This window comes from Girardinichthys multiradiatus, chromosome 9 (assembly GCF_021462225.1).
Source record: "Girardinichthys multiradiatus isolate DD_20200921_A chromosome 9, DD_fGirMul_XY1, whole genome shotgun sequence".
NCBI lineage: Eukaryota > Metazoa > Chordata > Actinopteri > Cyprinodontiformes > Goodeidae > Girardinichthys > Girardinichthys multiradiatus.
This window is the reverse complement of record NC_061802.1, coordinates 32,722,782-32,735,707: the sequence shown is the minus strand read 5'-3', so window position 1 is coordinate 32,735,707 and position 12,926 is coordinate 32,722,782. Positions and strand designations below refer to the sequence as shown.

Here is a 12,926-nt window from a genome sequence, read left to right as displayed (position 1 = left end):
TTTTGACCAATTCCTGAAGCCACAGGCTACTAAACTGGATGAGGACCTATATTTGTCTTTCTGCCACACAGTGAGGAGAAGGTTAGGGGGGGTCACAAAATCTTGCCGTTAGATTTCGTAATGGCAAGAACCATAACTGTGTGCTTTGGTCAGAAGACACTAAGACTGAGCAGCTGTTCGGGGACAAACCCTCCACTTGGGTTTGGTGTAAAATAAAGGATAAATCTGGGTAAGTAATTCATCCCCACTGTTAAATGTGATCAGGTAGACTGGTTTATCTTTAAATGGCCTGGGAAATTTAGAGTGCATGGCATTGAAATGCATATCTGGTGGCCTATGCCAGAAAGCTGAACACGGGCCATAATCAGATCTTTTAACAGGATAATGAACAGCAATACATAGCCCATTAAATACAGGAGTTGTTTACCAGACATAAAACCTTTTTCATGGCTACCTCAGTCCACAGATCCAAATCCTCAAAAAAAAAAAACATGACATAAACTGAAGATAGGTGCTTTACATAGGACTGGATAAATTTATAGAACACTTTTTATATTGCTGGGTGTTACACAAACTGCTTTACAGAGGCTAATAGCGGAAGTGATAAAGCTACTAGAAACTAGAAATAAAATGATCAAATTAAATTGATTAAACAAATATGTTTATAATGAAATGAATTAAGAGATAAATCTATTATGGAATTAAGAAATGTTGAAACAATTATGTAGAAAACTTGTTGAGAAAGGAATGATTAAACATCTGAACTGGGTATTATTCATAAGAAAACTTATTCAGATAAATATTTTCCTGGAGGAAGTGCATGACACTCCCTTAAACTCGCTGACAAAAACATCTTAAAGTTATTAAAGAAAAAAAAAACAATTAATAAAAAGTGGGTAATTATTGATTTTGAGTTGTATGCCAAAAGATCTGTAATTTATTTGTAATTTTAGTGCTGTTGCTTAGAGCCAACAGACTCGGGTACACAGACATATAAAGAAAACAAGATATCCTAGCGAATTTTCAAATTAAGGTTCCATTTAGAGACTAGTCTGTCTTTTAACTTGTGTCGATTAAGGCCTTTAATAAACAGTTAAAAATAATTCAACGCGTTTGTGTCACCACGCCCGTTTGCTGACGTCATGTGTACGTGCTAATAAAGACGTCTGCGTAGAGGACGACCGAGACTATCGGCGGAGCGTCGGCATTGGAGATTCGGCTGCAGGACGAGGAAGACTCGTAGACTTTTCCCCGCAGAAAGCTCGCATTGTGTTTATTCCGGGTGAAATTCGTTATTAATCACCAGCCATGAAGTTACTCTGGGCTCTCGCTGCTCTGGTTGTGAGCTGTTGGCGAGCCGACGCGTCCACAGGTAAGAATTGTGTGTCAGCCATGTTGGCTCAGTATGTAGACTTTGCTCTGACTACGAACGTTTTGTTTTATTCGTTGTCTTCAAAGAGTTTTCGACGTCAAAAAGCGTACCAATAGTTATTACAAAACGGCCTACAATTTGTAGAATCGTCTGTGGGGTTTGGGAGATTTGAACGGGTGAATAATGTTGAGATTTGCCGTCGAAACGTTTAGCTAATTGCGGTTGAGAAAGCTAGAGAGCGCATTGTGACTTATAAACCGCCTCAATGACACAAACGGCACAATGCTTTGAAACCAGCATTTTTCGTTTAAAAGTCACTTTTGTCACAAACGTTGGATCATTTTGGGGGCAGGATGATGACACCGGTTTTAACGTTAAATTAAACGGTGTCCACCAAAAGAGTAACGCGCACTCTTTCGGAGCGGTGGTAAAATTAACCTCTGATTGCGTAACGTTTAAAATGATTACTCGCGTTTCTAAACAGATTAACTCCTGTCTTAAATCAAATGGATTACATTGGAAAACATCTTGTGGGTTGGAAGATCTTGATTCTTAACCAGTCTGTTGTAACCTTTTATGGTGTAACTCTCTGACCCAAATCTGACTTAGTTTTACACTCTTTATAGAAATGTGTTGGTCAAACGTTGGGTGTTATTAAATAATGCTAACATGTTCTTGGTTATGATGCACATTTTGATTAGCAGTTTTACTCTAAATGTCACTTTTTAATTATGGAGTAACATTTGAATATGACTCTGCACTGTAATGCCCGGATTGGCACTTGTAGTTAAAACTGGGTTCACAGTCAAAAATGATTGATCAATAATTTTTACTTGAAACGACTTCATAAAATATTTTTTTTAAGCAGCATTACTATCCCAACTTTTTTAACAAAGCACTTGGTTGATTTATTTTAATTGAAACTTTTTGTTTTCCTAGCAAACAACTACACCGTCTCTTAAAGAGGTTTTAATATGCTAGGATAATCATCTTGATGGGGTAATAGTTGATTTATTTTGCAGCAGCACTGATTGGCTTACAGTGACTTAATCAAAGTAAGTTTAATTCAGATGTGCAATACTATTTGGACAGTTTGAGATCCTGGTGGTATTTTAAGGCTTTGTTGGTGACACATTCTTCCAACCTCATTTGTTAAACCATGAAGCTACATAAAGATGTTTTTCTTTTTTTTTTTGTGCTTGTCCATGACACACTTCCCAGAGGTTTGACTGACCAAACTCTGTGTAAAATGTAACACGAGATCTGTAGGTTTGGGTTTTCCCAAAAACATCTTGGACTGTAACATAACCTTTTTGAGGTACATTGTTTGTTCTGGCTTCATCAAAATGTCAAATACTGATTTTAGAAATATAATCTTTTGAAAGAACTTCAAGTGCAAAATCCTTCTAATGTTACAGAACAGATGATTAAAATAGAAGACTACATGTAATCAATTTTTGATCAAGACCTCTGTTTTAAACGGCTGTGCTACATAAGCTCTGAAGGAAGGTGACCTTTGGTAATGGTGGAAAGTGTCATGATATGCACCGTGCCTGAAGCTTTTGTTGACAACCGAGGATCCCTCTTTTTGACCTGCTGACATTTTGCATTATTTGTTGGAGGTGATGAAGACTGCTTCTATCAAAAGTCTGTACATAATACTTTAATATTAACTGGCAACATGATTTTTATTTGTGTGTGTGGGAACACGCTTGTTCTCTTGCCTGTCGAGTAGCCAGACAGCTCTGCTCTGTCAGGGTACACGGAGGGCAGCTAAACATGGGAAAGGGTAGGAATCATAAATCGCTCTCACAGGCCATCATTAGTTCGTTACTCTACTCGCCATGCTTGCTTGCCTGCCTGGCATAATTACTATATGACTAATGAAACCTGAGTCGCTGCTCTTCACACAATGCCCAGAATGTTTTCTGACCTATCCAAATATTTGAAATACAACTGTGTTCTAGTTGACAGGTTAACTTTCTTTAAATCTTGACTAAAACCATAATGCTATTTTGTGACATATTTGCTGTGCCTTTGTCCTGTAATTATGTGTGCAAAGTCTCAATAAAATCAATGGCATGATGGCCTAAAAATACCCAGCATTAACCTAGATTGACAATCACTGTTGAGCAAACCTGACACAGCTGTCAGCAAGGACTATTGGCTCTAAATGCATTTCTCACATTTGGTTTTTTTTTTTGTAAATTTTTTTGTTTGTTTTTTATCTTGATTTCATCTGCATTTTTCACCATCACCTGCTTTATTTGTTCCCTCACATTTTACATTGTGTTGATTTAAATGCAAATGCTTTGTTTTGCTGTTTTTGGATGACCAAGCTTTTTTGGCTAATGGCTATTACATTTTTTTCATGGTCATGTTTCAGTAAAAAATATCCTTGTGATCCAATATACCACTGAACAGAAAAGCCCTTGAGTCTATTTTTTAATGTGGCTCTTGATTATTAAGTTGATCTTTTACCTAAGTGAAAGATCAACTAAATGTGTCCTGCCTGCCAAGTGTAATATAATTTAACAAGTGAGTTAGTTTTTGTTTTTTACTTACTACCAAATATATTGACCTGAAAGCAGATTTAAATGTCAAAATGTTTATTGCTGTGCTGTCAAATGAGCTTTGGTCATCTACAGCTGCCTTATGTCGCATTTCTTGTTCATTTTAATTGATCAGAGTCCTGAGTACGATCAAAATAATTATCTAGTTGGCTGTAAATTGTGCTCTGATCTATGTGTGCATGTTTTGTGCTTGCTGCCATATTTTCATTTCTTTGGTTTTTATTAACTTTTTTTGTCTCTCTCTTTCTGTATGCTTTTCATTTTTCCTCCATTACATTTTTATCATGAATCATGCATTCATCTTTGCTTCTAACACACTATTACATTTCTTCATATTTGTTTGCTGGGCTGACTGTTAACTGCACTCAGCGGGTTTTATAAAATCCCCCCTCTCCCAGATGAAACTCATCAACAACAGTGTTGACCTGCACTGTGAGGTAATAGGGAACCCCATTCCAGAGGTGCAGTGGTGGTTTGTAGAGGGTGAAGAGTCCAATGAAACGTTCACCCAGCTGTTTGACGGGGCACGTCATGAACGTGTCGGAATAAATGCCACATATATAGCCCACGCCGCCAGCACCATTCACCTCCTCAGCCTCACTCTTGACGACACGGGCACATACGAGTGCCGTGCTTCAAACGACCCTGACCGCAACGATCTGAAGAAGACGCCCAAAATCAAGTGGATCCGCTCGCAGGCAAACATTATTGTGATTGAAAGTGAGTGGAAGGAAAAAATGAGGAAACTCTGGTCAAAGTAGCTGACTGTTCCTCATTAGTAAAATTCTGGACATCTGCCTCCTGCCCTATTTTCCTGGTTCAGTATCCTCTTTATCCTGCTCCATCTAGTACATGCTCTCCCTTTCTTTCCTCAGAAGCTCCAGGGCTGTCCTGTAGTAGACCATGAGCCTGGTTCCAGAGCATAACCTGGTTCCTCCTTTAATCCTATATCACCCAATTGCAAAGTGTGCATTTAATCTGATACCTACCCCACCCTCTTTCTCTCTCATTTCAAGACTTGGTTAATTATAATCAGGGTTTTCTTGCTGATAATACTGGAAATTTGTAAATGGCCTCAATGGGACAATGACTGCGGTTGACTACTAGGCACCAGCCCCCCCGTGATCCTGCAAGGGTAAACGGGTATAGACAATGGATGAAAAATCTTATTTACTCAATGAAAAGGGGGTGTCAGATTACTACATTAGTGCTGCTTTTTTGTAGACTTGGCATTATCCCTAAATCATACTAACATTGTAAATGCCTCTTAATGCTTGTAGACACTCCTAATGTACTACAAGCACAGAAGATGGCAACTAGGTTTCTAAACAGACTCTCAACCATTGGGCAGCATTCTTGAGGACCATTATTATTTCTTGTAATTAAAGAGAATTGAATCAAACAAATAGTACTCTTATTATATTTGTACTAAAATATTACATGTCTGGCAGTGACACTGTCAGATCAGTTATTTTCCCCAGATGTTCCTTCTTCTGCATGCATTTACCAAAAACCTTTTTCCTATTACCTTTTTGTAGTTTTACTGTGTCCATGACAGTTTCCAATTAAATTCTTATTTTACCTTTTTCATATTTCAGTCAGTGGGATAGATATCCCCAACCTGGGGAAATCTTGCCACCATATGTGCCATATTTGGATAGAACAATCGCAACTTGTTGAGGACTTGGCAAAATTCAAAATTATTGGAACTCTGCCTAATCGTTAGGCACTAAGCAATTGTCTGTTTTTAAAAGGAAAATACACTGCTACTTGTTTTAGTCTGTTTCTTGTAGTCGGTACCTGGTTAAGTCTGGCTTGAGATGAGTCTTGAGTTTCTGGACTCAATAATTTATAGTTGTTAATTGATGCTTTAACCTCTGATGGTGGCATTATATTTGTGGTGGGGGAAAAAGCTAAAAGATTGGTTTTTATTTCCCTCTCTTCACCTTTCAGACCCACAAATCACCGTTGATCCGCCTGAGGTCAGCAACCAAACATCTGCCATTCTCACCTGCAACTTGACGAGCAGCCTTCCTAGTAAGGGCTCCTTCTGGACGCACAATGGCAAAGTCATTGAAAATTCAAAGTCCAGTAAGAATACTTACTATGCAGAACACAGGTAAGAAGCACTTGCATGAGATGTGTCCCAATTGTTGCATATTGACTGAGAGAGCCCCCACCCCGATCATCCCGGGGCTTCCTCCAATAGCAGCAGAGTTACGGCTTCCAATCAGCCATTCACTGCTCTTGATTAGTGGGGAGGTAGAACATGCAGACATGCAGCTTTGGCAGCAGGGATGAGAGCCCCTAGCATATACTCTCTTGGCCTGACTTTAATTCTCCATTTTAGAGAGGGAGAAGGCAGGAGAGTAGGGCCAAACAAAGCGGGGCTGTGATTAATGGGAAATTCGAAATATTCAAGCAGACAAGCGGCTTTAGTTTCATGCCCAGCGATTGAGCATAAACTGTGCTCTATTGTGGTGGTGTTTTTTTTTTTTGTCACAGCTCAGTGGAAAAATTAATCACCATCATGAAAGTAGCTACAGCTTTAGTCAGTTTTTGCTTTGATTCCCAGTGCTTGAGAAAAACATTTACACGTTTGCTTGTTTAACAATCAGTTTTGAACTGTTTGGTCCTCTAGTTTGGAAAAGATCACATATCAGCAGTCTGGTCATTATGAATGTGTGTTTGAGACCGAGCCACAAGTGAGGGGAGCCATCGAGGTGAAAAGTAAGTTTAAATAAATCAGCATTGGTTCTGTTGTAAAGTTCTTTTGCATGTTCACATCATTGGGGATGAATTGTAATATTTAATATGCTTTTAATCGATTTTCTTTTTGCAGCTCTTCCTCATATTGGAGCCAATAAGCATTCTGAGCACGGTAATGAGTTGGACAAAGGTGTGCTCACTTGTGTGGCTCATGGTTACCCCCTCCCTACTTATTGGGTGTGGGTCAAAGAGGAGGAGGGTAGTCAGAAGGTAAAGACTGGATTTAAAAATAAAATTAAGGGTCTTGATTAGTGTTTGTCCCTCTAAATCTAACTTGCTGCCTAAATATGGTCAACAGACCATCTTCAACGGCACAGTTGAGAGATACGAGATCAAGAACACCCCTAACAAGACCACACTGACTATTGATGAACTGAACATGGACACCGACAGTGGATACTATATCTGCTCTGGAACCAATGAACTGGGCACAACTAGCGACAAGATCCAGCTGCGCGTCCGGAGTCGCCTGGCTGCTCTCTGGCCCTTCCTTGGAATTGTGGCTGAGGTCATCATCCTTGTGACAATCATCTTCATCTATGAAAAGAGGAGAAAGCCTGATGAGGTCAATGATGGTATGTACTCGACTTTCTCTACAAGCTCCTAGAACATTTTTTGTCCCCAAAATGAAATGTGTGAAACACGACCTTCCTAGCAGAATTGGCTCTCCCAATCTATGGTGGTTCTAATGCCAAAGGTGTTGCATGCTTTTTGTGTTTTCACAAACAGAATTTCTGTCATCAATGTATTTTGTTTTCAAACGATCTGTTCAGTGCAAATAATCCAGTTCAGGTAGGACCAGTTTCAGTGTGTGTTTTTTAAGACTTTCAACTGGAGATCATTACATGTGTCCTTTTTAACAGAGACATGGCCCTTTTTAGTTCAGATCCAGTAGTTTTCAGCCCTTTTTTTTTTTTTTTATAAGATGCTAGAAGGTTATGTATCATCTGTCATTTCTGACTCGAGGCGTTTCACTGCTTGTGCAACCAAGTAACAACTACTGAACAGAACTTTGAGACGGCTTTTGTTAAACAAGAAATGACAATTTCTTACTGCAAGATATAGTCACAAACCATTGGTTAAGTGATCTCACTTTTCCTTATTAAGTGAGTACAATAAATATTCAGTTTAACTTTAGGACAAAGGGAAAACACAAGAAAGAAATCCCACCTAATGGCAATAAACATTTTTAACAGCTAAGGAATTTCCATTTGGCTTTTTCCCCTTTTGTTTTGTTTGAGCAGACTTGTGAAACGTATCATGAATCATTAACAGTGGTGTTTCTGCAGGCTTTCTCAGTCCCTACCGAACTGAAGTATATTTAATGCTGAGTTATGAAAGAGGGGGCGGGTGGGGGCATGTCTTCAATTTGAACCAGGGTTATCTTTGGTTTTGTCATTATTTACATTTTTATGTTAATGTAGCTCATGATTTGGCTTCTACTGCTGTGTAAACAATCTGTTATAGAACCTTTTTTATTTTATTTTTTTTTTACATTTTTGACTTCTCTGTTCGCTGCTGATTTTGCATTTTGGTAAGTGAACAAAAACTGCATGTCAGACTGAAGTGGTTGAGCTGAGTTGACCGCGTGGGGGAGGAAAACGGTTATGGAAGTCTGAATGACCTGCTTTCATAGTAACCACTTCTAAGAGGAATGTGCTCAGCGTTGGACACTCTTTCACTGGCGCTGAATGTTATACAGAGCAAGCTTCAAATATTCACTTCCACTTTCTGGTGCTTAAAGTCCATTGTTTTTGAGCCAATGAAAGAGTCGGGTGATGCACTTGAAGTTGTTTTAATGGTTTGATATGATGCTGTGTTGGTTAAAATCGAAGGATTCATCAACTCGTTTGCATGTTTTCTGCATCTTGTACTTAATGCATGACAACTGCGGGGCAACTCTCTTTTTAAGGACCAACTTGTGCTATTTGTCTCATTCATCGCTCGGCCACAGAAGAGCCTAACACTTCTTTTTGTTTTACTTTTTTACCTTGTGACTACATGCTGTCGCTCAGATCTGAAACTTCCACTATACATTGCCAGGATGTGTGGTGGCTCTCAGTTGAAGAATACAACTGTTGCAGTGTGTTATCTCTTGCTTGTTTTGCATGAGCCTCTGTGATGCTAAGGGTTGCATTGGGATATTGCATTAAAGATGAGTGCCGACTGATTGGTTAAATGTTAATTGGAGATTTAACAGAATTGTCAAAATGACATTTGATCAACACTGTTTTCTCCAACACAAAGGGTTCCAGTTGAACTGGTTATTCACCAGTGTGTAATTTAGTTGCATCATTCATTCATTGTCAGAAATGCTCAAGATGGGCATGTCTGTTTATGTGTAATTAAATTGATCATGTCGTGTTGGAGGTTGTCATTAATCCCATTTGCCACATCATTGATAAAGACTTGTGTAGGCATGTTTCTCTAACTAGCCAGCTGTGATTTGACATTAACGTTTTTCCTTCTTTCCTTCCCTCATCAATGACTTGTCCGTTACTGTACAGACGATGACTCAGGAGCTGCTCCTCTGTAAGTACGGTCACCCCTCGCTGCTACTATCATTATTATTATCATTATTATTCTTTAGCCTTTCGCTCGAAGAAAGCTCATGTTGCATGTCTTCCAGGAAGAGCAATTCTACTTCAAACCACAAGGACAAGAATGTGAGGCAAAGGAATTCCAATTAAAAGCTGAAGGAGGTATGTAGAAACGACCATGAGGAGAGATACTTGTTTTGTTCATCAACAAAATCAACTTTTTTTTTTTTTTTTTATATATACAGCATCTTGTACATTTGAACATCTCTTGTTCCAACAACAAACCTTATTGTATTTTAATGTAATAGTATAACACAAAGTACTGCATAACAGTGAAGCAGAAGTAAACAAATATTTAATTCTATTTTTGTTTAGTATAGAAACTCTTCCTAGGTCTTGCCTAGACTTTGCCATTTTAAAACAGAATTAGTCTGTAATCTAAAACATTCCCATTGTGCCTGTTTAGACCGTATCCTGCTGGAAGATGAACTCTGTTCCAGTTCAAGTTTTTTATGGTCTCTAACAGGTTCTCTTCCAGGATTGCTCTCCATTTCCTCCCATCAGCTCTAACCAGCTTCGTTTCCTGCTAATGAACAACACGCCACACATGACCATGCACCAATCATGATTTATGATGTGCATGGTTCGTTTACTGTAATGTGCAATTTTAGGTTGTATTCAGGGGTAGCAGAGTAATGGCTGAAAAGATGTTTTTTTTTGTGGGGGGGGGGGGGGGGGGGATCTGCTTCATAATTATGTTCTGCTTCGTGTTGATCTATTGCATAACAATCCCAGTAAACTTTGCAGTTATGGCATGACAAACAGAAAAGTTCAAACTAAATATTTTGAGAAATAAATTGATTTTCTTTTTTTTTTTTTCCCTTTCTAGATGGATGTCAAGTTGGCACTCCAGGATTCAACTGTTGTATGGCACATTATATTGTGCAAACCTACAATTTTTAAGTACCTTTTTTGTGCTTGAGTGTAAATGGTTTTTAGGAGAATAATTTCCCCGATTTCTTTTTATGCTTCAATTCTTCCCATTGTGCAGCCAGGACATGGTGTTAAACAACACTTTCTGCTTGAGCCCATGTGGCAAATATTGCATGAATTTAAATGCTGTTCTAGCCAAGCGTGTGTTGTGAAATTGCATAAAAATGCTTAGTTTTGTGCTGACGCTTCCTGCGCTGGCCTCACAATGGTCACTCTATGCTTTGCCATTCTTTAATTTGGAGCACCCAGTCGTGAAGCAGGACAGTGTTTGAGGTTCTCCTATGCTGTTGATCCAGTGATTGCTGTTCTTGTTGGGAAAACTTTAGTTCTGGAATTTATGATCTGTTGCAACCCTTCAAGCCAGGCTTCGCAGAGTTCATTACTTTGCCTTAAACTGCTTTTTTGTGTCCCTTTTTTATTTTTTCTGTTTTTATCCAATGAAGTATTTGATTAGATTTGATGCTTTAAATTTATTTCACAATTTGCTAACATTTGCTAACATTTAATGTCTGCAAGAAGTGTTAAACTAATTTTAATAAATGTTTTCTTTTTTTATTGTTCAAACAGGGGCCCATTTAGTTACCGACCACCCCAGTAAAAACGTGTTTCCAACCAAGTGCAAAAGGTTTTTACTGTTGCATCTTTGCAGTGCAACTTCAGTAATGTGCACGTATTTCAGATTTAAACTACTACTGAATCTTTTTTCCTCTCTGCTTATTGTAATCTGAAACACTTGTTTGTTCAATGGCTGTCTCTGTCCTCTTCACTTTGTAGATAATTCAGAAGCGATATATTCCATCTAACCTAAACAATGTGGTGATTGAATGTTACACTTTATAGTTGGAAAACTTAAAGACTTAGCCAGAATTGTGTCAAGTGCTGTACCCTCTGTCAACATGTAATGCCATCCTTTGTACAACTTGCACAAACTGAAATAAAGATATTGAAATTTAAAACTTTTTGGATTGGTCATTGCTATATTTTTAGTTCAAAAGGTATATTTTTGTTAATGTACCACTTTCATATCGATGCTGTACTGCTGAAGTCCTACCGTATAAGAATTACTGCACAGTGACGGTAACTGTTTGCCAGAGCTGGTCACGGTAGTTGCCGCGAGCTTGAACATTTTACACATTCCAGGCCGTACTTGATTGTCCGCTGCTGTGAGACCAGCTCCATGCACACCCTTAGATGGCCTGGATAAGGTCCATCAGAAAATCTGAAGGGAGGATACAAATCAAGTTATTAAACCTAGTTTGACACATAAAATAAGCTATTTAACAAAATAAGTTAGTCAAAATCCACCTGTGTGCTTAAAGGTGATTAGTTTTAATAACCATTTCTGTGAAATGTTGCACAGAGTGGGGCAGCCTCAGAATCTGCTTTTATAAGTTTGTGTTTTAAAGGTTATTTAAAAAAAATACTCAATCTGAGAAGCCTCATTGGAACACAAATTGTAATTTATTGAATATGACTGTACAGTGTTTTTACAAAAAAAGACGGTTGAATTTTGCAAATATGCATGGTATAGATCTGGGCACTGACTGTTAGTGTTCATCAGAGTGATAGTCTGGGGAAAGAATTGTCTTTGTGGCAAATGGTGCTGACCCGAAGGTAAAGGGCAAACTGTTTAGACCTCTGACACCTGTAAACAGGTAAATCCAGTCTCTGATGATTGGACTGTATTCCACAGTTCCTATGCAATGGTATTTGCCAGAGAAATTACATTATTGATGTTGCCCAACCACAAGTGTTCCATTGGATTAAGGTCTGTCATTGAGTTAGCCACTCCATAACCTTAATTATATTATTCTGAAAGTAATAAAATTTTTAACAGTAATTAATATAGTTTGTGATGGTAAGTTTCAGTGTTTTATCCAATATATGATGTCCCAGTTCTGAATTCAGCTGGTTTAGATGTATGTGAGCAGCTTTGTCACAGTTTGTGGGGGAGGAAAATGAAATAACCCACCACACAGCAGTTGTCTCCCATGTCCACCTTCATTCAGTCCTAATTCATCAGAGATGGATTGCTAAATGACTGGCAGCCAAGAAAATATGGGAGGAATCTGCTTTGATCTCATATACCATAAAGCACATCACATTATCTTCTATACAATGCTGAACATTTTGTAGCTAATTTTAAATCTGATGAAATAAATGAAGTCCTGTTGACAGAAAAGAAGCCATAAGAAAAGGATGCTTCTGTTGTATCTTGTTTTTAAAGTTGAGCTTCACAGTAAACGTTCTCAGGGTTCTTCTGTCGGCATGATACATGGCTCATGGGGGCATTCACCTTCAGCAGTTAAAATAAACTAGACTTCTGCATTCTTGTCTTAGTATTTTCTGCTTAGTGTCAACCTGTCCTTAATTAGGAACGCTGGCCTTCTTGACCCCAGGCCAGCATCCAAAGGTCTACATCTCACTGTACGTGCTGAAACACTCACTCCTGCACACTGCTATTCCTGAGCAAGTTTTGCGCTGATGGAATCTCAACCCTATCATTGAATTCTCTTCATTAGACAGGCACTTTCTGGACTTTCCTATGCCCTCTGAATCACCTTTCACAGAAATTGAACCTCTCTCCCTGAAGCTGTTGAAGATTTGATAACTGGTAGATTTGAGTCTGATCATGCATGCAGCAATATCTTTCCTGTGAAGCCCCTTTGATAGAAAATT

The 12,926-nt window shown here is 38.6% G+C and overlaps 1 protein-coding gene across 3 annotated transcripts; it reads left to right on the top strand.

Moving 5' to 3' along the window:
- The first annotated feature begins 1,154 nt into the window (after positions 1–1,154).
- On the top strand, positions 1,155–11,203 carry bsg (basigin). Of its 3 annotated transcripts, none has more exons than XM_047375180.1 (9): positions 1,155–1,372; positions 4,315–4,665; positions 5,899–6,064; positions 6,587–6,675; positions 6,788–6,924; positions 7,013–7,289; positions 9,234–9,246; positions 9,344–9,416; positions 10,144–11,203. In XM_047375180.1, the coding sequence occupies exons 1-8, from the start codon at positions 1,309–1,311 to the stop codon at positions 9,402–9,404; spliced, it is 1,158 nt and encodes a 385-aa protein (XP_047231136.1). In that variant the 5' UTR covers positions 1,155–1,308; the 3' UTR covers positions 9,405–9,416; positions 10,144–11,203. The 3 variants fall into 3 exon arrangements, with proteins under 3 accessions (XP_047231136.1, XP_047231135.1, XP_047231137.1); XM_047375179.1 differs by having other exon boundaries at positions 1,156–1,372; positions 9,222–9,246; XM_047375181.1 differs by lacking the exon at positions 4,315–4,665 and having other exon boundaries at positions 1,160–1,372; positions 9,222–9,246.
- The last annotated feature ends 1,723 nt before the right edge of the window (positions 11,204–12,926 follow it).